Here is a 24,504-nt window from a genome sequence, read left to right on the forward strand (position 1 = left end):
GATTTAGAGGAAATGCTTTCAGTTTTTCACCATTGAGAATGATGTTTCCTTTGGTTTGTCATATATGGCCTTTATTATGTTGAGGTAGGCTCCCCTCTATGCCCAGTTTCTGGACAGTTTTTATCATAAATAAAATGCTGAATTTTGTCAAAAGCTTTTTCTGTATCTATTGAGATGATCATATGGTTTTTATTCTTCAATTTGTTAATATGGTTTATCACATTGATTGACTTGTGTATATTGAAGAATCCTTGCATCCCTGGGATAAATCCCACTTGATCATGGTGTATGATCCTTTTAATGTGTTGTTGGATTCTGTTTGCTAATATTTTGTTGAGGATTTTTGCATCTATATTCATCAGTGATATTTTTCTGTAATTTTCTTTTTTTGTAGTATCTTGTCTGGTCTTGTTATCAGGGTGGTAGTGGCCTCATAGAATGAGTTTGGGAGTGTTCCTTCCTCTACAAGTTTTTAGAAGAGTTTGAGAAGGATGGGTGTTAGCTGTCTTCTAAATGTTTGATAGAATTCACCTGGGAAGCCATCTGGTCTTGGACTTTTTTTTGTTGGAAGATTTTTAATCACAGTTTCAATTTCATTACTTGTGATTGGTCTGTTCATATTTTCTATTTATTCCTGGTTCAGTCTTGGAAGGTTATACCTTTCTAAGAATTTGTCCATTTCTTCCAGGTTGTCCATTTATTGGCATAGAGTTTCTTGTAGTAGTCTCCTAGGATGCTTTGTATTTCTGTGGTGTCTGTTGTAACTTCTCCTTTTTCATTTCTAATTTTATTGATTTGAGTCCTTTCCCTCTTCTTCCTGGTGAGTCTGGCTAATGGTTTATCAATTTTGTTTATCTTATCAAAGAACCAGCTGTTAGTTTTACTGATGTTTGCTATTGTTTTCTTTGTTTCTATTTCATTTATTTCTGCTCTGATCTTTATGATTTCTTTCCTTCTGGTAACTTTGGGTTTTGTTTGTTCTTCTTTCTCTAGTTCATTTAGGTGTAAGGTTAGATTATTTGAGATGTTTCTTGTTTCTTGAGGTAGGCTTGTATAGCTATTAACTTCCCTCTTAGAACTGCTTTTGCTGCATCCAATAGGTTTCATTTGTCTCTAGTTATTTTTTGATGTCCTCTTTGATTTCTTCAGTGATCTCTTGGTTTTTTGGAACATATTGTTTAGCCTCCATGTGTTTGTGTTTTTTACCTTTTTTTTTTTTTTTGCCTGTAATTCATTTCTAATCTCATAGCATTGTGGTCAGAAAAGATGCTTGATATGATTTCAATTTTCTTAAATTTACTGAGGCTTGGTTAGTGACCCAAAATGTGATCTGTCCTGGAGAATGTTCTGTGTGCACTTGAGAAGAAAGTGTAATCTGCTGTTTTTGGATGGAATGTCCTATAAATATCAATTAAGTCTATCTGGTCTACTGTGTCATTTAAAGCTTGTGTTTCCTTATTTATTTTCATTTTGGATGATCTGTGCATTGGTGTAAGTGAGGTGTTAAAGTCCCCCACTATTTTTGTGTTACTGTCGATTTTCTCTTTTACAGCTGTTAGCAGTTGCCTTATGTATTGAGGTGCTCCTATGTTGGGAGCATATATATTTGTAATTGTTATATCTTCTTCTTGGATTGATCCCTTGATCTTTACGTAGTGTCCTTCCTTGTCTCTTGTAACATTCTTTATTTTAAAGTCTATTTTATCTGATATGAGTATTGCTACTCCAGCTTTCTTTTGATGTCCATTTGCATGGAATATCTTTTTCCATCCCCTCACTTTCAGTCTGTATGTATCCCTAGGTCTGAAGTGGGTCTCTTGTAGACAGCATATATATGGGTCTTGTTTTTGTATCCATTCAGCAAGCCTGTGTCTTTTTGTTGGAGCATTTAATCCATTCACATTTAAGGTAATTATCGATATGTATGTTCCTATGACCATTTTCTTAATTGTTTTGGGTTTGTTTTTGTAGGTCCTTTTCTTCTCTTGTGTTTCCCACTTATTGAAGTTCCATTAGCATTTGTTGTAGAGTTGTTTTGGTGGTGCTGAATTCTCTTAGCTTTTGCTTGTCTGTAAAGCTTCTGATTTCTACGTCGAATCTGAATGAGATCCTTGCTGGGTAGAGTAATCTTGGTTGTAGGTTATTCGGTTTCATCAGTTTATCATGCCACTCCCTTCTGGCTTGTAGAGTTTCTGCTGAGAAATTAGCTGTTAACCTTATGGGCATTCCCTTGTATGTTATTTGTCGTTTTTCCCTTGCTGCTTTCAGTAATTTTTGTTTGTGTTTAATTTGTCCCATGTTTATTACTATGTGTCTCAGCGTGTTTCTCCTTGGGTTTATCCTGTATGGGACTCTCTGCACTTCCTGGAGTTGGGTGGCTGTTTCATTTCCCATGTTAAGGAAGTTTTGACTATAATCTCTTCCAATATTTTTCTCGGGTCCTTTCTCTCTCTCTCCTCCTTCTGGGACCCCTATAATGCAAATGTTGTTGCATTTAATGTTGTCCCAGATGTCTCTTAGGCTGTCTTCATTTCTCTTCATTCTTTTTTCTTTATTCTGTTCTGCAGCAGTGAATTCCACCATTTTGTCTTCCAGGTCACTTATCCGTTCTTCTGCCTCAGTTATTCTGCTGTTGATTCCTTCTAGTGTATTTTTCATTTCAGTTATTGTATTGTTCATCTCTGTTTGTTTGTTCTTTAATTCTTCTAGGTCTTTGTTAAACATTTCTTGCATCTTCTCGATCTTTGCCTCCATTCTTTTTCCGAAGTCCTGGATCATCTTCACTATCATTATTCTGAATTCTTTTTCTGGAAGGTTGCCTATCTCCACTTCATTTAGTTGTTTTTCTGGGATTTTATCTTTTTCCTTCATGTGGTACACAGCCCTCTGCCTTTTCATTTTGTCTGTCTTTTTGTGAATGTGGTTTTTGTTCCACAGGCTGCAGGATTGTAGTTCTTCTTGCTTCTGCTGTCTGCCCTCTTGTGATGAGAACTTTTAATAATTTAATCTCTTAACAAATTTATATCTATAATAGTATATTATTAACTATGGTTACCATGCTCTGGATTACATCTCTAGGACTTATTTATTTTCTAACTGGAAGTTTGTAACTTTTGATGTTTTTACCCATTTTACTGACCCCTACAATCCCTACCTCCCAACTCTGGTAACCACCAAGCTGTTCTATGATTTTTTTTAAGATGACACATATGAGATCATATGGTATTTGTCCTTCTCTGATTTATTTCACTTAGCAAAATGCCCTCAAGGTCCATCCATGCTCTCATAAATGGCAGAATTTCCTTCTATTTTATGACAGAATAATATTCCATTTTATAGATACTACATTTTCTTGATCCATTGATCTGTTGATGGAGGGAACAACTTAGGTTGGTTCCATGTCTTGGCTATTATAAATAGTACTGCAGTCAAAATGGGGTACAGATAGCTTTTTGAGTTAGTGTCTCATTTCCTTCAGATAAATACCCAGCTATTGAATTTCTGGATCATATGGTAGTTCTATTTTTAATTTTTTGAAGAACCTCATACTCTTTTCCATAGTGGCTGCGCCAGTTTACATTCCCACCAACAGTGCACAAGGGTTCCCTTTTTTCCCCACATCCTCACTAACACTTGCTATTTCTTGTCTTTTTAATAAAAGCCATTCTAATAGGTGTGAGATGATATGTCATTGTGGTTTTGATTTGCATTCCCCTGTTGATTAGTGATATTGAGCACTTTTCATGTACCTGTATGTCTTCTTTGGAAAAAAAAAATTCAGATCCTCTCCACATTTTTTAATAGAATTGTTTGGATTTTTGCCATTGGGTTGTATGAATTCCTTAAATATATTAGATTTTAATTCCTTATCAGTTATATGATTTGCAAGTATTTTCTCCTGTTTGGGAGATTGCTTTTTCATTTTGTTGATGGTTTCCTTTGCTGTGCAGAAGCTTTGTAATTTGATACAGTTCCACTTGTTTAGTTTTTGCTCTTGTTGCCTTTGCTTTTGATGTGAGATCCAAAACTATCACCAAGAGCAATGTCAAGAAGCTTATCACCTTTGTTTTCTCCTAGGAGTCTTATCGTTTCAGGTCTGTGTCCAAGTCTTTAATCCAATTTGAGTTAATTTTTGTGTATGATATAACATGGGGGCTCAATTTAAATCTTTTGTATGTGGCTGTCCAGTTTCCCAGCACCATTTATTTGAAGAGACTATCCTTTTCCCCACTGTATATTTTTGGCTCCTTCATAATCAATTAATTGCCCATATATGTGTGGGTTATTTCTGCATTCTCTATTTGTTTCCGTCGATGTATATGTTTATTCCATACCAATACCATACTTTTTTGATTACTAAAGCTTTGTAATATAGTTTGAAATCAGAAAGTATGATGTCATCAGCTTCATTGTCCTTTTTCAAGATTCCTTTGGCTATTTGAGGTCTTTTGTCATTGCATAAAAATTTTAGGATTGTTGTTTTATTTCTGTGAAAAATGCCATTGGAATTTTGATGGGAATTGCACTGAGTCTGTGTATTTCTTTAGGTAGTATGCACAATCTAACAATATTCATTCTTCCAATCCATGAGCATGGAATATTTTTGCATTTATTTTTCTTGTCTTCAGTTTCTTTCATCAGTGTCACGTTATTCAGTGTAAATATCTTTCACTTCCTTGTTTAAATTTATTACTAGGTATTATATTTTTTTTTTGCAATTGAAAATTGGATTATTAATGTCTCTTTCTGATAGTTTGTTATTAGGGTATGGAAACACAACCCATTTTTAAAATATATTTATACTGCATTCTCTAAATTAATTTATTAATTCTAACAGTTTTTTGGCATAGTCTTTAGGGTTTTCTATATATAATATCATGTCATCTGTAAATAGTGAATTTTTATTTCTTCCTTTCCAATTTGGATGGCTTTTTTTTTTCCCCCTTTTTTTCCCCTAATTTCTCTGGCTAGGACTTCCAATACTATGTGGAATAAAAGTGGCCAGAGTAGACATCCTTGTCTGTTTCCTGATCATAGAAGAGAAGCTTTCAGTTTTTAATATTAAGTAAGATGTTAGCTGTGGCCTTCTCAAATATGTCTGTATTATGTTGAGGTACAATCCCTCTATACCCAGTTTTTTTGAGAGTTTTTATCATAAATGGAGGTTGAATTTTGCCAAATGCTTTTTCTGCTTCTATTGAGATGATCATATGTATTTTTATCCTTTGTTTTGATAATGTGGTATATCACATTGATTGATTTATGGATGTTGAACCAACCTTGCATCCCTTGGATAAATCCACTTGATCATGGTGTATTATCCATTTTAATGTATTTGAAAGTTCAGCTTGCTAATATTTTATTGAGGATTTTTGCATCGCCATTAATCAGGGATATTTACCTGTAATTTTCTTTCCTTGTAGTGTTCTTGGTTTAGTACCAGGCTAGTCCTGCCTCATCAAATGAGTTTAGAAGTTTCTTCTCCTTTTCTATTTTTTGGAAGAGTTTGAGAAGGATTGGCATCAGTTCTTTAAATTTTTGATAGAATTCCCCAGATGAAGCCATTTGGTCCTGGACTTTAGTGTGTTGGGAGGATTTTGATTATTGATTCAATCTCCTTACTAGTAATTGGTCTGTTCAGATTTTCTGTTAACTGTTGTCTTTTAAGACTCCATTTCATTTAATTCCATTCTGACCTTTATTATTTCCTTCCTTCTACTGACTTTGAGCTTTATTTGATCCTCTTTTCTGTTTCCTTGAGGTGTAAATTTAGGTTGTTTGAGCTCTTCCTTGTTTACTAATCTGGGTGTTTATTGTTATGAACTTCCCTCTTAGAACTGCTTTTGCTGAATCCCATGAGTTTGATACGTTGTATTTCCATTTTCATTTGTCTCAAGATACTTTATTATTATTATTTTTTTGCGGTACACGGGCCTCTCACTGTTGTGGCCTCTCCCGTTATGGAGCATAGGCTCTGGACGCGCAGGCTCAGCAGCCATGGCTCACGGGCCCAGCCGCTCTGCGGCATGTGGGATCCTTCTGGATCGGGGCACGAACCCACATCCCCTGCATCGGCAGGCAGACTCTCAACCACTGCACCACCAGGGAAGCCCTCAAGATGCTTTTTGATCTCTTTCAATTTCTTCTTTGACCCTTTGGTTGTTCAGTATCATGTTGTTTAATTTCCACATATTTGTGACTTTTCCAGTTTTCTCTATAATTGGTTCCTGTCAAAGACACCTGATATGATTTCAATCTATTTAAATTTATTAAGATTTATTTTGTGGCCTAATATCTGATTTATCCAGGAGAATGTTCCTTGTGTGCTTGAGAAGAATGTATATTCTGTTGCTTTTGGATGGAACGTTCTTTATATGCCTGTGATGTTCATCTGCTCTCATGTGTCTCATAAGGCTAATGCTTCTGTATTGATTTTCTATTTGGATGACCTATATATTGATGTAAGAGGGGTATTAAAGTCCCCCTACTAGTATTGTATTCTTCTTGATTTCTTACTTTGGGTCTTTAATATTTGCTTTATATATTTAGGTGCTCCTATGGTGGGTGCGTAAATATTTACAAATGTATCCTCTTGTTGAATTGACATCTTTATTATTGTACAATGACCTTCTTTGTCTCTTATTAGAGTTCTTTGCTTAAAGTCTATTTTGTCTAATATAACTGAAGCTACCCTAGATCTCCTTTGGTTTTCATTTCCATGGAATATCTTTTCACTTTTAGTCTGTGTGTCCTAATATTTGAAGTGAGTCTCTCATAGGCAGCATATAGGCAAGCTTAAAAAAAAAAAAAAGTCCATATAGCCACTCTGTCTTTTGACTGGAGAATTTAGTCCATAGACATTAATGTAATTTTTGATATAGACTTATTGCCATTTTGTTAATTGTTTTCTGCCTGTTTTCTAATTCATTTCTTTCTTCTACTCTTGCTCTGTTTCCTTGTGATTGGCTGATTTCTCTAGTGGTATGCTTAAATTTCTTTCTCTTTAGTATATCTGCTGTTGGGTTTTGCTCTGTGGTTAGCATGAGGCTTACATATAACAACTTATATTTATAACAGTCTATTTTAGTTCATATATCATCAGTTTGAACACATTCTAGAGCTCTACATATTTACTCCTCCTCCCACATCTTATGTTTTTGAATTCACAATTTACATCCTTTTTATCTTGCATATCCATTAACAAACTGTTATATTTCTACTACTCTTGTCTTTTAACCTTCATACTACCTTTTTAAGTGATTAACTCACCAACTTTACCACATTAGATTATTCTCACTTTTACTATGTATTTGCCTCTACCAGTAAGATTTACATTTGTATACATTTTCCTGTTACTAATTAATGTCCTTTTGTTTCAGCTTAAGAAATTTCCTTAACATTTCCTGTAAGGCCTGTCTCGTGGCTTTTTGCTTCCAGACAGCTGTTGCTTGTCTGGAAATCCTTTATGTTTCTTTTAATTCTGAAGAACAACTTTGCTGGGTAGAGTATTCTTTCTTGGCAGTTCTTTTCTTTCAGTACTTTGAATATATCATGCCACTCCCTTCTGGCCTGCAAAGTTTCTGCTGAAAATTGCTGATATTCTTATGGGGTTCCTGTAGGTAACGAATTGTTTTTCTTGTGTTGCTTTTAAGATTCTTCCTTGTCTTTAACTTTTGAAAATTTAAATATAATGTGTCCTGGTTTGGGTCTCTCTGTGTTCATCTTATTTGGAACACTCTGGACTTCCTGAATCTACACATCTGTTTCCTTCCTCAGGTTAGGGAAGTTTTCAGCCATTACTTATTTAAATAAGTTTTCTGCCCTTTTCTCCATCTCTTCTTTTGGAAATCCTATAATGAAAATCTTGCTCCACTTAATTTTGTCCTGTAAGTCCCTTAGGTTTTCTTCACTCTTTTTCATTATTTTTCTTTTTGCTGCTCTGATTGAATAAATTTGTCTTGTCTTCAAGTTTGCTGATCTATTCTTCCACTTCATCTCATCCATTGTTGAACTCCTCCTTTAGTCTGTTTTCTAGTGCAGTTATTGTATTCATCAGCTCTGTGACTTCTGTTTATATGGTCTTATATTTTCTGTCTCTTGTTGGAACTCTCAGTTTGTTCATGCATTCTCTTGACCTTGATAAGCATCTTTATGATGATTATTTTGAACTCTTTATCAGGTAAATAATTTATCTCCCATTTCATTAAGGTCTTTTCTGAGGGGTTTTCTTGTTCTTTCATTTGGAACACATTGCTCTGATTTTTCATTTTCTTTGACTCTCTTTGCTGGTTTCTATGGAGTAGATAAAACAGCCATCTCTCCCAGTCTTGAAAAAGTGGCTTTTTGTAGGACATGAACCTTTGCATTCAATCCTGACCTTTCTTGGTTCTCTCTCAAACCTCTTTGATTGTCCAATTAGCTTACTTTGTTCTTAGTGGCTACCAGTAGTTGAGGGTTTGCCAAGACTCGTCAGTGTTCCAAATGAGAGGATTTCTGGTAATAACACCTAGATTCAGGCTGAATGGATGCTGGGTCCTCAGGCAGCAGCTTTTAAACTCTGCAGATATACTTTTTCCAGAAAAAGACTGGGAGATGGACATTTCTGTCTGTCCCTTCTGCACCTAGCCCTGGGGTAACAGACAGTTAAGAACTGTCTCTTTGTTTGCTATCATGTTGAGCCCATGAACAGACTGCACTGGCCAGAGCCAGGCTCAAAGGGATGTGTCCACTAGGCAGCAGCCACAAAAGCTGGGGTGCCAGACATGTGTACGAGCTCCTTTTTGGTGATACCAGTGACCTGGGGTGAGGTAGAGAGACAGCCCAAAGATAGCACTCACCAGCCTTTCTGGTTTCCAGAGAGGATTGCAGTTGGCTCCTAAATGTATGCCTGTGCTTCAGAAGACAGCTATAAAGAAAAGCTAATAGTCCCCTTTCATGGAATGACTGGGCATTTCTGTCTGCTGCCACCTTGCTGTGCCCTGGTTGGGGGAAAGCTGGTTAAGAAATGTTTCTCTTATAGCCCTGTGGGACTAATAATGTGTGGGCTAATGTAAGCCCCACTGGCTACCAGAGTTAGATGTTCAGGATGCCCAGATGCCTGGCTGGCAGCTGTAAAAACTAGGGCACTAGATGTGTGAACAAGCTCCTTTCCCGGAGATGCTGGGGACCTGGGGTAAGACAGAAGGAGAGCTCCAAGATGGTTCCCACCAGCCTCCATGGCCTTGGGAGAGTATTTCAGTTAGCCCCTAGATGTGGATTAAATTAGATATCTGCCCTTCAGGCCAAAGCTTTAAGATATGCAAAGAGGCCTCTTTCACAGAAATTCTGGACACTTTTCAGTTGGGTGGCTCTGTGTTGGGCCCTGGAAGGTGCCCACAATGAGTCCATGCAAGCTTTTTAAGAAGTTTCTTTGTTCACTAGGGCCTTGTGGGTCTTGTGGTCACAAGCCCTGTTGGTTTTCACAGCTAGATGTTTTGAACGCCTGTCTCTCAGGTGCAGGTCTTAAAAACTGGGGTGCCAAATGTGGGGTTCAAACCTTTTACTTCTCAGAGAGAAGCTGGGGATTGTGTCTCCTGATGAGGGTCACTGCACCAGGGGTGGGGCTTACGGGTGTCTCAGCCTCTCCTACCCATTTTGATGTGGGTTTTTTCTTGTGTGCCTGATGTGTAGGAGTCACTCGGCTAGTTTCTGGATTTCTTTTGGAGGACTGTTCCATAGGTAGCTGTAGATTTGGCATGTCTGTGGGAGGAGGTGAGTTCAGAATTCTTCTGTGTCGCCATCTTGAACCAGAACCCCCTTTTACATTTATTGTTAATGTCTACCTAAGGAGGAAAGTGATTTCATTATCTCACTTTGTGAGTCAACCAACTGAGGCAGAGACAATTTGTCATCCTTGCATAGGCTCATACAGGCAGTAAAGGGCACAGCTAGGATTCGATCTCCGAAGCAGGGTCTCTTGAACTACCATGAAGACTACTGAAACTTTAGCTAAAGTGAACTAATGAAAGGACAATTCTAGGAGCTGTTTCCTCAACCACAGTATTGACATAAGCTATTCTCTTTTCATGTACTTTTTTCATTTAAAACCGTGGTGCCATTGAAGAAAATCAATTAGTGTTAAAATGGTTAACAAAAGTCCTAGTATAAATAAAAACATCCTCTATCTTGCTCATCGTATCACATTTCTAACAAACAGTTCCATTTTCTCAGGCCTCTCAGTTCATTTACATGTCAGTGTTTGCATTATTATTACAGCAGTTCTAATGTTAGCTAAGCTTTAAATATTCCTTCAAAGCTACTCTGTGTAATCATGCTTGGCTCCATTTCATAGCATAACCATTAGTGCTGAGAATGTGGGGTAAGAGTCCTTTTTCTCTGTCAGTGATTTCAGCTGTCAACCTCTAAAACAGTGACATAGGGAATCTGTTATTAAAGCTGTTTTCGTCGAAGCATGGGCTCTTCAGGAGGGAATAAGAAGTCTGCAACAGTTAACATTTCAGTCTCCTGAGCACTTTATTTGCTATAAATACAAGTCAATACCACAAGAGGGCACCGTCTTACTTTCCAACATCTACAATTACAAACATCGATCTTCATAAAATGGTTTCAGCTTTTTCATGTGTTGTTTTAGATTTTGAAACCTTATAAAAGCAAGACTTGCTACAAACAGGATCAGCGTTCGATATATATTAAATGAGGTCAGATAATTAAATTCAGAAAAAGAATTTATAAATAGTCAATAAGAAAATTGAAATTACAAAAGCAGCGTTTTTCATCATTAAACTGAATTACAACTGTGTGTGGTTAATACTATATCTACATGGCTAAGTTTTTGTTCAAATACACAGTTTTAGTGATGAAATAATTAATTTACCTCTTTCTCCAATATAACCACCTATTACTTCATTTGTACACCCTAACATTCAATACACATTTCATTCAAAACCACCTAGCTTTCATCTAGTCCAGCAATTACACACGTTCCATTTGTTTTCAATAGATGCAACCCATGAAGTACCATCGTCCCCCTGGCTACAAAACAAAATAGAGAATTTCTGAAATGGTAACCCATTCTCTCTATGTTCATGAAAATAAGCAATCCAATTTGAAAGTCTTTGAACTGATGTAAGCTCTAGAAAACTCAGTGTTGAAGTATGGGAAGAATAAGGATTTGCACTAACATAGTGCATAACAATGCAGTGTCAGGCGACTCATCATTTACAGTAAATGCCTTGGTTGGACTTTCCTCTGGATTGTCATCATGCTGCTAAGGATAAAGTTTATACTCGAGTCTGTGGGAATTCCATCATGTTTTCTTCTTCCCATTTCCAAGCAGGAAGAGAAGGGTTTTCAGGTCCCTTGGGGAAATCAAAGAATTAAACACACCCACAAACAACTTGAAAGCAAAATGGCAGACAAAACAATCCTTGACTCCGTGTCCAAGTGGAGTTGAGTCAATATTACTTTCACAATATTTGTATCCTGCCTCGTATAACGCATCATGAGATTCCTCAAAAAACTGAGAATTCTGAGAGCTACAAAAGAGAAAGCAGTTAAGGCAGTTGATGTCTACATTTGGATTTCTTCTTCAGGTTACATGTCTAAGTCTCCGTCGTAGGCTAAGGTCAGAGGCTTCTGTTGGGGAGGTGTGCTTTGATGTGGTTTTGGCTTCTTGCTGTAAAGCGAAAAGAATTCCTGAGATAAAGAAAGTTCACAGAGCTCTGTTTCACGTGCCAGACACAATTGTGAGGTACAGAAATTCAAGTGGTTAGACAAAAGATTGATTTCTCTGGACTGGTGGGTTCCTTTTTGGAATATTGGTGTACTTTGACCCTTAAACTAGGAGAAGCCTTTGGTTTTTTTTTTTTTCCAAAATCTTAAAAATGGTTTAGCGGAAACAATGAATTTGGTAAAGGCTACTTTCCTTTGTTTATATGCAGTAATGCGAATATCTGTTGCTAATTCCTGAACTACTACGACCTCCACAGCACAGATGTTTAACATCATAAGTAGCTAGAACAGCCAGACTCCCAAGCCTTACTCTGCTCTTGTTTTCGAGTAAACACGCTTCTGCTCTGGCCTGAATCCTGACATCTAGCTGCCGAGTCACCAGAGCCTGTCAGTCAGGAAAATTTCACTGGTTCTGCACCAGCCAAAGCTATTCTCCCTGGTCTCTGTTCTTCTTGAGGTCAACCGTGTTGCCAGATCAGGGAGGGCTGCCATTCCTTCTCACAGAGAGAGAAGCTGAACTTGAGTTACATTCCCAAATCACACAGTGATGCCCCAGATCTGGGCGAAACATGCTGCATTACGCTCTTTGATTCTCAGTGTGCGTGAATCTCAGTTGAGGAGTATTTATAGTTTGAACTCTACCACACAGTGCCCCACCTCCCACCATTCTGTCTCCCTTCCCTCCTCAGTGCTTTGGCTTTGCTGTGACTTCAGAGCTCAGCTCTCTTCGGGTTGTCCTCAGCAGCAGGGGAGCCATCAAGTGCCAAGCCCTGTGCTGAGGATTTACAGAAGTATCTCAATAAAGCCCAGGACAGCACTGAGAGGGAGGCATTAGGATGACTGCTACTTGACAGTGAAGGACTAAAGTCACTGCGTGAGTGGCACAGCCTGGAATCTAAGTGCACCTGAAACACACAGGACAAATGCCTTTAACCCTTCAGTGCATCCTCCCTCTATCTAATTCATTAATTAGGCACTTGGTGGAAACGTTTTTGTCTGTATGTATTAATTTTTATACTTCGAGTGAATGTAAATTAAAAACAAACATTTCAGTGTGTACAACTGGCTGGCATTTCGAACACTGTGTTAGAGTGTTGCATAACCATCACCCTAAAGGGAAACTGGTCCCACTAAGCAGGGTCTCTCCGTTCTCTTACTCTGTCCCTGGCAACCACATATCAACTTTCTGCCTCTGTAAATTTGCCTATTCTCGATATTTCATATGGAATCATACTATAGGTGTGGCCTTCTGGGTCTGGCATCTTTCACTTAATGGTTAAATTAGAGAATTGTTTGATATGTGAATTTTACCACAAAAGAAAAAGATGTTTGATAACATGGTTGTAGGGAGAATCTCCTAGGTTAAAATACTCAGGTTCTAATTCAGGAGAAATTTTTTTTTTTTGATGTTTGAAGCGATTCATAGATGCTAAAGAGGTAAATTACAACTACAAGGAAACAGAGATCCTACTGTGTCCCTACCCAGCACCCAGCGTGTAGCAGGTGCTCAGTGTATGACTTGCTGAGTGCTGGCTGCAGGCAAACACCTGCCTCTCAGCAGAGGGGAGGAAGAAATATGCTTTAAATTCTCTGTAGAGGCGTGGCCTATGATTTCCCGTTTCCCAGGTCTGTTCCGCTTCTCAAGAGCAGTTGCTGCATAATTATCTGAATAACATTCAACTTTACCTATATTAAATATATGTATATTCCAGTGTCTCTAGTCATATTGCCAGGCCCAGGCTCCTGATCAGTTACCTATTTTATATATAGTAGTGTGTATATGCCAATCCCAATCTCCCAGTTTATCCCCCTCTCTTTCCCCCCTGGTAGCCATAAGCTTGTTTTCTACATTTGTGACTCTATTTCTGTTTTGTAAATAAGTTCATTTGTACCATTTTTTAGATTCCACCTATGAGCAATATCATATGATATTTGCCTTCCTCTGTCATACTGAGCGAAGTAAATCAGACAATCTCTAGGTCCATCCGTTCGCTGCAAATGACATTATTTTGTTCTATTTGGCATTTGCTAAGGGCTGTTTGACAGAGAAATGGGAGAGCTGAGTCCTGGGGCGGAGGGATAGAGATGGCTGGATCTTTACAGAGACAATAATATTTGGTTACCAAAGTGGATGGGGGGATGAGAGATAAATTAGGAGTTTGGGATTAATATATACACACTACTCTATATGAACTAGGTAAACAACCAGGACCTACTGCATAGCACAGGTAACTCTCCTCGGCATCTTGTAATAGCCTATAATGGAAAAGAATCTGAAAAAGAACTGATGTGTGTGTGAGTGTACAACTGAATCACTTTGCTGTACACTTGAAACTAATACAACATTGTAAACTAAGAAAGAATTCCATAAAAAGAGACAATAATAAAGTTGGCCAGCCTCTAGGACTGTGCCTGGAAAATTCTGCTCAAATATGAGACAGATTTTTATAGCAGCTTCCAGGTATGGAATTATTATGAACACTGTGTTCACCTCTAGGAAAAAAAAAAAGAGAAAGGGGGCTCCCGGTATCTAGGTCTTGGATTTTTGTGGCTCGTGGTGTGTGTTGGGATGGTTGTGATGAAGGCTTCATTTCATATGCATCCATACTGTGTAAGCTCTCAATAGACAGATACTAAAGTCACGTCTATGAATGTGTGAGATCCGAGAACTTTTAGAGAGTTTAAAAGTCAGCAAGCACTGAATAAGGTGGTGATTTTGCTGGGGAGCTGCGGCTTTACAAAGCTTCCTGGCTGGTTAAAAAGAGCCCTAAGAGGAAGAGCTGAGTGGGAGGCTGCCCTCTGCACAGGAAGCAAATAGGAGACTTGTCCTTCGAAGTCCCTGCTCCCTTTCCTTTATTAGGCAACTCATTTAGGAGCCATTTTGTAAGTCACTTTCTCTCCTCAACTCTGGTATCGGGGAAGGTGTGACCACCTCACTCCTACTAAATCAGGAGCCACCAATGCCTGGCCCGTGGGCTGCCGCCACCCCTAGGCATCCTGTACCCGCGGTGGACGTCTCCTATCCATCACATTATTGTTTACTGCTGAGCCCAGGAATAGCCTCATAACTCTGCTTGACAGCCACCATCACTTTCAGAGTTGGCCCAAGGGAGAAAACCAGTATGCAGCCCCAGCTGTAAGAGATCATTGATGGACACGTTTTAAAGTCACCTCTTCCATGACCATTTGCATTTTAGCAAAGGATCAACCCATTAAGCCAGAAACGTGAGCTCATTGTAAACGGGCAGGCAAGTGCTGGCACTTCTCAGCGCTCTTGAAGTCAAGCCACAAGGACCCAACCCCAGACCGGAAGACATTAACAGGCAGCTACTCAGGAGGGCCGAGCCTCGGAAGTGGCGACACCACCTTCAAACTTTCAAATTTGAGAGCCCCTTTCCTGCGTTGTGCTGAGCAAGGTAGAATAGCTGCAGTTCTCTGAGTGATTTCCAGGCACTATGTCTAGATTACCTACCAGCTCACCCAGTGGTCGTCCCCACTAAATTACCTCATGAGTCTTTATTGCCAGGGGAGCTGGGCATCAGTAATATTATTTCAAAAACTCCAAATGCTAATGGCAGACGTGCAAACGGTCATATCTGAACGAAGCAGTCCTTGAGAAGACTGTTTTTCTCAAAAACATGTCCAAGTGTTATCATAAATTGCCTTCATCTAAAGTGTACACCTAACAACTGGCATATTTATTAGAGCAGCTCTCTTGTCCCAAGCTTTTTATTTTGGGGGAGAAAATATAAAATCTCCAAAACTGTCATCCTCTAACTCTTCTGCAAGCTATTTAATAGAAATAGATGGTGTGAAAATACCTATTTGGATTCTTTAGGCAGCTCCTATATAACAGTAAATGTTTTGATATCATCAATAGGTCTGTACCCAGGTCTATAGCTTACTTGGGAAGTGAAGAGCCCCTAAAAAATGTGAAAGATGTAGACACTACCTCGAGTCTAAAGAGTTTTTAGGATTACTCAAGGCAAAGAAACTACAGAGATTGAAAGTCCAGTGGAAAGAGTGTACATTGGGGGTTAAGACAAACCTGGAGTTGATTTCACCAGGCTGATGTCCTTATGTAAGTTATTCAACTTTTCTGAGGATTACTTACTCCCCCTTTAAAATGAAGGTGATATTAGCAACGCCTCATTGGATTATTATGAAGACTGAATAAGGCAATCTATGCAAAGCACTTTGTTTGATGTATGAATATTAGATTTTTTTTTTTCCCTGGCAGCCCGGGTGTGATCCCTGGTCAGGGAGCTTGATCCTACGTGCAATAACTAAAAAATCCCACATGCCACAACTAAGAGCCGGCACAGCTAAATAAATAAATAGGCCTATCAACACACCAGGGTATAAGGAAACAGTAGAAAATGAAGTTGAAAGAGTTGTTTGGGCTCAAATAGTGGAAGACTTTAATTGACTGGTAAGGCAGCCAGAACACGACTTTCATTTTGCTGTCAATGAGTGTCTGTCTGAGGAGGAAAGGGGCTGATCACTTGGCTAAGTTTTAGGAAGATTAATCTGGCTACAGACTGCTGAAGGGAGCATTTGTAAAGAATCCAAATATGGAAGTAACTGTGCTACTTCCAACAGGGGATTATTAAGGCTGGGCATTGAGGATGAAAAAAATAGGTATGAGAAATACTGTACATAAATATTTATATAATTTGGCCACAAAAAAGTAAGGGGCAATTCCATTGATCTTTTATAATAAAAATTTTCCAGAATATTATGTTTGTCATCAGAATTCAGTGAGGCACCTAATTAATCCCCAGCACCTAGAGTTATACAGAAAGGGCCGCAATAAATATTTATTGTTGAAGGAATGGATTAAGGGTAACACAATTTTAAGTTGAAGGAAATGGAGAAATGTAAAAGGGTAAAATTTATGACTGTTATTAAATTTTAATTTTTTAGATATTCTAGGGAAGAAGGAACCATAGAATCTGGAATTGGGGATGTGGCTATGAAGTAGAACACATGCAAGCTTTCACAGACCAATAGACTAGCTGATTATCTTACACTGTATTGGGCCATTGCTTTGAGAGCAGTGTCTCTTCTTTTCCTTCTTCTAATCTTTTTTAGTGGTGAATGCTTCCTATCACTCTCAACCTCATATAGGGCTTTCCACTTCACATTTGTCCATTAAGACAGGACCTAGACAATACTCACAAAACTTACCAATTCAAAGATAACTGGTCAAATCATTTGATTTTAGGGTAAACGATTAACTGAAGGTGTTCCTTTTTACTACAACACTGTGGAAATATTAGTTGGATAGAAATCCAACGTCTAGAAATTCAATTTCAATCACTATAGGTGGCAGAAAAAATGAAAGTCACTTAATTTTCTTCACTGACCAAGAGCAAAGATTTAAAAACCTGTGTAACCTTGGAAGTACAAGCTAGAAATACAAAGAGTGGATTTGAGTTGCAATTAAAACTTGGGTGAAAATTCTCAAGGAAATAGTTTGAGACAGATGATGAATATAAATATCTTGATTTAGAGAAAAAAAGGAACACTTTGATCTCATGAAAATTAAAATCCTTTGAAAATTCTTCTTAGGAAGCTAATAAAATATTCTCAACACACTTGAAAACATTCAAATGTATTTACTTCTGTCTGGTTTCAAGACCAGCTCATCAAATAAAATATATTCTATACAGTAAGCTAATCATCATTTTCTGAGAATAACATATTTTTAGGAACTAGTCACTTACAAATTGGGGTTCCTGGAATGGACAGTCAGTTAAATTTTCTCTCATGGCTGGTCAATGTAGATAAACAGCTGGCTCTACTATTCAAAATGTACTAATAGGTTGTTTGAACCAACTGGTCAATTTAACATAACTGGTCAAAATTGGTCAGTTTGCGAAGAAAATTTAAGAACTAGAATTATCTAGAGTGATGGTTCTCAGCCTTGCCTGGATATTAGAAATACCTGGGGCACTTTTAATTATCCCTGCATGTGGTGAGGTTGTTCGGATGCTTAAATCAGATTCCCTGGGGCTAGAAATATCAGAAAGGGAATGTAAAAATACAATACCTTTTAAAATCACACCCCCAAAATAAAATACTTAGGAATAAACCTGATCAAGGAGGTGAAAGACTTATATGCTGAGAACTATAAAATATTAATAAAGGAAATTGAAGATGATTCAAAGACATGGAAAGATATCCCATGCTCTTGGGTGGGAAGAATTAATATTGTTAAAATGGCCATACTGCCTAAAGCAATATACAGATTTAATGTGATCCCTATCAAATTACTCATGACATTTTTCACAGAACTAGAATAATCCTAAAATTCATATGCAACCATAGAAGACCCAGAATTGCCAAAGTAATCCTGAAGAAAAGGAACAAAGCAGGAGGCATAACCCTCCCAGACTTCAGACAATACTACAAAGCTACAGTAATCAAACAGACATATGGATCAATGGAACAGAACAGAGAGCCCAGAAATAAACCCATACACCTACGGTCAATTAATCTTCAACAAAGGAGGCAAGAATATACAATAGCAAAAAGACAGTCTCTTCAGCAAGTGGCGTTGGGAAAGTTGGACAGCTGCATATAAATCAATGAAGTTAGTTAGAACATGCTATCTCACCATACACAAAAAAGACTTAAGACATGACACCATAAAACTACTAGAAGAGAGCATAGGCAAAACATTCTCTGACATAAATCGTACCAATGTTTTCTTAGGACAGCCTCCCAATGCAATAGAAATAAAAATAAACACATGGGATCTAATCGAACTTACAAGCTTTTGCACAGCAAAGGAAACCATAAACAAAAGGAAAAGACAACCTATGGAATGGGAGAAAATATTTGCAAATGATGCAACCAACAAGGGCTTAATTTCCAAAATATACAAATAGCTCATACAGCTCAACAACAAGAAAACAACCCAATCAAAAAATGGGCACAAGACCTAAATAGACATTTCTCTAAAGAAAATGTACAGATGGCCAATAGGCACATGAAAAGATACTCAACACTGCTAATTATTAGAGAAATGCAAATTGAAACTACAATGAGGTACTACCTCACACCAGTCAGGATTGCCATCATTAAAAACTCTACAAATAACAAATGTTGGAGAGAGTGTGCGGAAAAGGGAGCCCTCTTACACTGTTGGTGGGAATGTAAGTTGGTGCAGCCACTATGGAAAACAGTATGGGAAACTCTCAGAAAACTAAAAATAGAATTACCATATAATACAGCAATCCCACTCCTGGGCATATATCCAGACAAATTCTAATTCAAAAAGATACATGCACCCCTATGTTCACAGCAGCACTATTCATAGTAGCCAAGACAGGGAAACAACCTAAATGTCCACCGACAGAGGAATGGATAAAGAAGTTGTAGTACATATATACAGTGGAATACTACTCAGTCACAAAAGAGAATGAAATAATGCCATTTGCAGCAACATAGATGGACCTAGAGATTATCATACTAAGTGAAGTCAGTCAGAAAGAGAAAGACAAATACCATATGCTATCTCTTATATGTGGAATCTAAAATATGACGCAAATTAACCTATCTATGAAACAGAAACAGACTCATGGACATATAGAACAGCCTTGTGGTTGCCAAGGGGGAGGGGGTTGGGGGAGGGATGGAGTGGGAGGTTGGGGTGAGCAGATGTGAGCTTTTATATACAAAATGGATAACCAACAAGGTCCTACTGTATAGCACAGAGAACTATATTCAATATCCTGTGATAAACCATAATGGAAAAGAATATAAAAAAGAATATATGTATGTGTAACTGAATCGCTTCTGTACAGCAAAATTAACACAACACTGTAAGTCAACTATACTTCAATAAGCAAAGTTAAAAAAAAGAATCTCTGGGACTAGGATTCAAATATCAGTCCCCAAGAGGTGCCAAGAAATGCCAGTGTGCCATTAAAGCTAAAAAGTACTGATCTAAATCAAAATTCTAAAATGGGAAAGCCCTGACTAATGACGTGCCTCTTATACCTTCTGATAGTATTTGAAAACCAAATAAAAGAATGTTATTTCAAACAAGGACAATAAAGATAATGATTTCCCATTTCAACTATTCACCAATTCTACTGTTGATGATTATTTGTGAGTTCAAGGGTCCTGTTATAATGGCCAATGATCTTAAGTTTTCTTTTAGTATAACATGCCACCCATGAAAATATGGAATATTAACTTTTTACTAGTTAGTACTTACCAAACAAAGTAGGAAGTAAATACGAGGAAAATCACGATAAGAAAACCACCACCTGAAACGCCATAAACCCAGATTTTCACTCGGCCATCTGTTTGAAATAGAAAATAACAAACTTATCAACAAAAGCTTTATTTCTTACCTAAATTAGTGTATTATTTATTTCTCAGCTGAATTCTGAGATTTGCGTAAGTCAGAAGCATAGGTGGAAATACCCACATGTGACAGCTATCAAATGTCAAAAAAAAAGGTGAAAATATAAAATGTAAGATAGTCTTTTTTTCACAATGCCAAACAAAGACCAGAAATCAGTACTTCATAAAATCTAACAACTGGCAGGATAGTTTGAATTTATTTTCATTTGTATATACTTCTAATACAAAAGTACTACAAAACATATACATATGTGTACAAGTATATATTATTTTGGACTTGTTATCTGCTGGAGTTAAAAAAATAGAACCAAACAGTCTGATCTATTTTGTGATTTTTACTCTGTGAGGTATACCCTGACTGTATGTATGGTGTGCGTGTGTGTGTATAAATTTGAGTTGTTTCTGGAAATCTCATGGTTTTTGCTCTTCTTTACATGAGCGCACAGTTAACTAAACTTAGAATTGCACTGATAGTAGCAATGCCTTAGCATCTCAAAGGAACTATGTTCCTTTCTGAAAGATACACACACAAAAGGTTCATTATACTACATGAATGTAATTAACTGTGGGTCCAAAGAACATATCAAACTCTTATGCTAAAGACTTTTGACTTCTGGGAAGATGGCGGAAGAGTAAGACGCAGAGATCACCTTCCTCCCCACAGATACACCAGAAATACATCTACACGTGGAACAACTCCTACAGAGCATCTACTGCACGCTGGCAGAAGACCTCAGACCTCCCAAAAGGTAAGAAACCCCCCACATACCTGGTTAGGGCAAAAGAAAAAAATAAGCAGAGACAAAAGGATAGGGACAGGTCCTGCACCAGCAGGAGGGAGCTGTGAAGGAGGAAAAGTGTCCACACACTAGGAAGCCCCTTCGCGGGCAGAGACTGCGGGTGGCGGAGTGGGGGAGCTTCGGAGCCGCGGAGGAGAGCGCAGCCACAGGGGTGTGGAGGCCAAAGCAGAGAGATTCCAGCGCAGAGGATCAGGGCCGACCGGCACTCACCAGCCAAGAGGCGTGTCTGCTCACCCGCCGGGGCGGGCAGGGCTGGGAGCTGAGGCTCCGGCTTCATTCGGATCTCTGGGAGAGGACTGGGGTTGGCGGCGAGAACACAGCCTGCAGGGCGTTAGTGCACCGCGGCTAGCCGGGAGGGAGTCTGGGGAAAAGTCTGGACCTGCCGAAGAGGCAAGAGACTTTTTCTTCCCTCTTTACTTCCTGGTGCGCGAGGAGAGGGGATTAAGAACGTTGCTTAAAGGAGCTTCAGAGACAGGCGCGAGCCGCGGCTAAAAGTGCAGGCCCCAGAGACAGACATGAGACGCTAAGGCCGCTGCTGCTGCCACCAAGAAGCCTGTGTGTGAGCACAGGTCACTATCCACACCCCCCCCTTCGGGGGAGGCTGTGCAGCCCGCCACTGCCAGGGTCCTGGGATCCAGGGACAGCTCCCCCGGGAGAACGCACAGCATGCCTCAGGCTGGTGCAACGTCACGCCAGCCTCTGCAGGCCCGCCCCGCACTCCGTGACCCTCACTATCCGCCCCGCCCCCCCCCCCCCCCCCGGCCTGAGTGAGCCAGAGCCTCCGAATCAGCGGCTCCTTTAACCCCGTTCTGTCTGAGCAAAGAACAGACGCCCTCCGGTGACCTACACGCACAGGCGGGGCCAAATCCAAAGCTGAGCCCCTGGGAGCTGTGAGAACAAAGAAGAGAAAGGGAAATCTCTCCCAGCAGCCTCAGAAGCAGCGGATTAAAGCTCCACAATCAACTTGATGTACCCTGCATCTGTGGAATACATGAATAGACAACGAATCATCCCAAATTAAGGAGCCGTGTGGATGAAAGGCTCTTGGTGCTGCAGCCAGGAGTTAGTGCTGTGCCTCTGAGGTGGGAGAGCCAACTTCAGGACACTGGTCCACAAGAGGCCTCCCAGCTGCACATAATATCAAACGGCAAAAATCTCCCAGAGATCTCCATCTCAACGCCAGCACCCAGCTTCACTCAACGACCAGCAAGCTACAGTGCTGGACATCCTATGCAAAACAACTAGCAAGACAGGAACACAACCCCACCCGTTAGCAGAGAGGCTGCCCAAAATCATAATAAGTCTACAGACACCCCAAAACACACCACCAGACGTGGACCTGCCCACCAGAAAGACAAGATCCAGCCTCATCCACCAGAACACAGGCACTAGGCCCCTCCACCAGGAATCCTACACAACCCACTGAACCAACCTTAGCCACTGGGGACAGACACTAAAAACAACAGGAACTGCGAACCTTCAGCCTGCAAAAAGGAGACCCCAAACACAGTAAGATAAGCAAAATGAGAAGACAGAGAAACACACAGCAGATGAAGGAGCAAGATAAAAACCCACCAGACCTAACAAATGAAGAGGAAATAGGCAGTCGACCTGAAAAAGAATTCAGAATAATGATAGTAAACATGATCCAAAATCTTGGAAATAGAATAGACAAAATGCAAGAAACAGTTAACAAGGACCTAGAAGAACTAAAGATGAAACAAACAATGATGAACAACACAATAAATGAAATGAAAAATACTCTAGATGGGATCAATAGCAGAATAACTGAGGCAGAAGAACGGATAAGTGACCTGGAAGATAAAATAGTGGAAATAACTACTGCAGAGCAGAATAAAGAAAAAAGAATGAAAAGAACTGAGGACAGTCTCAGAGACCTCTGGGACAACATTAAACGCACCAACATTTGAATTATAGGGGTTCCAGAAGAAGAAGAGAAAAACAAAGGGACTGAGAAAATATTTGAAGAGATTATAGTTGAAAACTTCCCTAATATGGGAAAGGAAATAGTTAATCAAGTCCAGGAAGCACAGAGAGTCCCATACAGGATAAATACAAGGAGAAATACGCCAAGACACATATTAATCAAACTGTCAAAAATTAAATACAAACAAAACATATTAAAAGCAGCAAGGGAAAAACAACAAATAACACACAAGGGAATCCCCATAAGGTTAACAGCTGATCTTTGAGCAGAAACTCTGCAAGCCAGAAGGGAGTGGCAGGACATATTGAAAGTGTTGAATGAGAAAAACCTGCAACCAAGATTACTCTACCCAGCAAGGATCTCATTCAGATTTGATGGAGAAATTAAAACCTTTACAGACAAGCAAAAGCTGAGAGAGTTCAGCACCACCAAACCAGCTCTACAACAACTGCTAAAGGAACTTCTCTAGGCAAGAAACACAAAAGAAGGAAAAGACCTACAATAACGAACCCAAAACAATTAAGAAAATGGGAATGGGAACATACATATCGATAATTACCTTAAATGTAAATGGACTAAATGCTCCCACCAAAAGACACAGATTGGCTGAATGGATACAAAAACAAGACGCATATATATGCTGTCTACAAGAGACCCACTTCAGACCTAGAGACACATACAGACTGAAAGTAAGGGGATGGAAAAAGGTATTTCATGCAAATGGAAACCAAAAGAAAGCTGGAGTAGCAATTCTCATATCAGACAAAATAGACTTTAAAATAAAGACTATTAGAAGAGACAAAGAAGGACACTACATAATGATCAAGGGATCAATCCAAGAAGAAGATATAACAATTGTAAATATTTATGCACCCAACATAGGAGCACCTCAATACATAAGGCAAATACTAACAGCCATAAAAGGGGAAATCAACAGTAACACATTCATAGTAGGGGACTTTAACACCCCACTTTCACCAATAGACAGATCATCCAAAATGAAAATAAATAAGGAAACACAAGCTTTAAATGATACATTTAACCAGATGGACTTAATTGATATTTATAGGACATTCCATCCAAAAGCAACAGAATACACATTTTTTCTCAAGTGCTCATGGAACATTCTCCAGGATAGATCATATCTTGGGTCACAAATCAAGCCTTGGTAAATTTAAGAAAATTGAAATTGTATCAAGTATCTTTTCTGACCACAACGCCATGAGACTAGATATCAATTACAGGAAAAGATCTGTAAAAAAACACAAACACATGGAGGCTAAACAATACACTACTTAATAACGAAGTGATCACTGAGGAAATCAAAAAATACCTAGAAACAAATGACAATGGAGACACGACGACTCAAAATCTATGGGATGCAGCAAAAGCAGTTCTAAGAGGGAAGTTTATAGCAATACAGTCCTACCTTAAGAAACAGGAAACATCTCGAATAAACAACCTAACCTTGCAGCTAAAGCAATTAGAGAAAGAAGAACAAAAAAACCCCAACGTTAGCAGAAGGAAAGAAATCAGAAATAAATGAAAAAGAAATGAAGGAAATGATAGCAAAGGTCAATAAAACTAAAAGCTGGTTCTTTGTAAGGATATCAAAAGAATTAGAAATGAAAAAGGAGAAGTAAC

General features: G+C 38.8%; 1 protein-coding gene across 1 annotated transcript in view; it reads right to left on the reverse strand.

The window, feature by feature from the left end:
* Positions 1-10,506: 10,506 nt before the first annotated feature.
* Positions 10,507-24,504, reverse strand: part of THSD7B (thrombospondin type 1 domain containing 7B) — a 1,126,819-nt gene continuing 1,112,821 nt past the window's right edge. The window contains exons 28-29 of the mRNA XM_067742059.1: positions 19,961-20,048; positions 10,507-11,674 (exon numbers count right to left, since the gene is read on the reverse strand). Coding sequence (XP_067598160.1) covers positions 11,593-11,674; positions 19,961-20,048 — 170 coding nt within the window. The 3' untranslated portion in view covers positions 10,507-11,592. The remainder of the gene's footprint in view (positions 11,675-19,960; positions 20,049-24,504) is intronic.

The sequence above is a fragment of the Pseudorca crassidens genome, chromosome 6 (assembly GCF_039906515.1).
Source record: "Pseudorca crassidens isolate mPseCra1 chromosome 6, mPseCra1.hap1, whole genome shotgun sequence".
Classification (NCBI taxonomy): Eukaryota; Metazoa; Chordata; class Mammalia; order Artiodactyla; family Delphinidae; genus Pseudorca; species Pseudorca crassidens.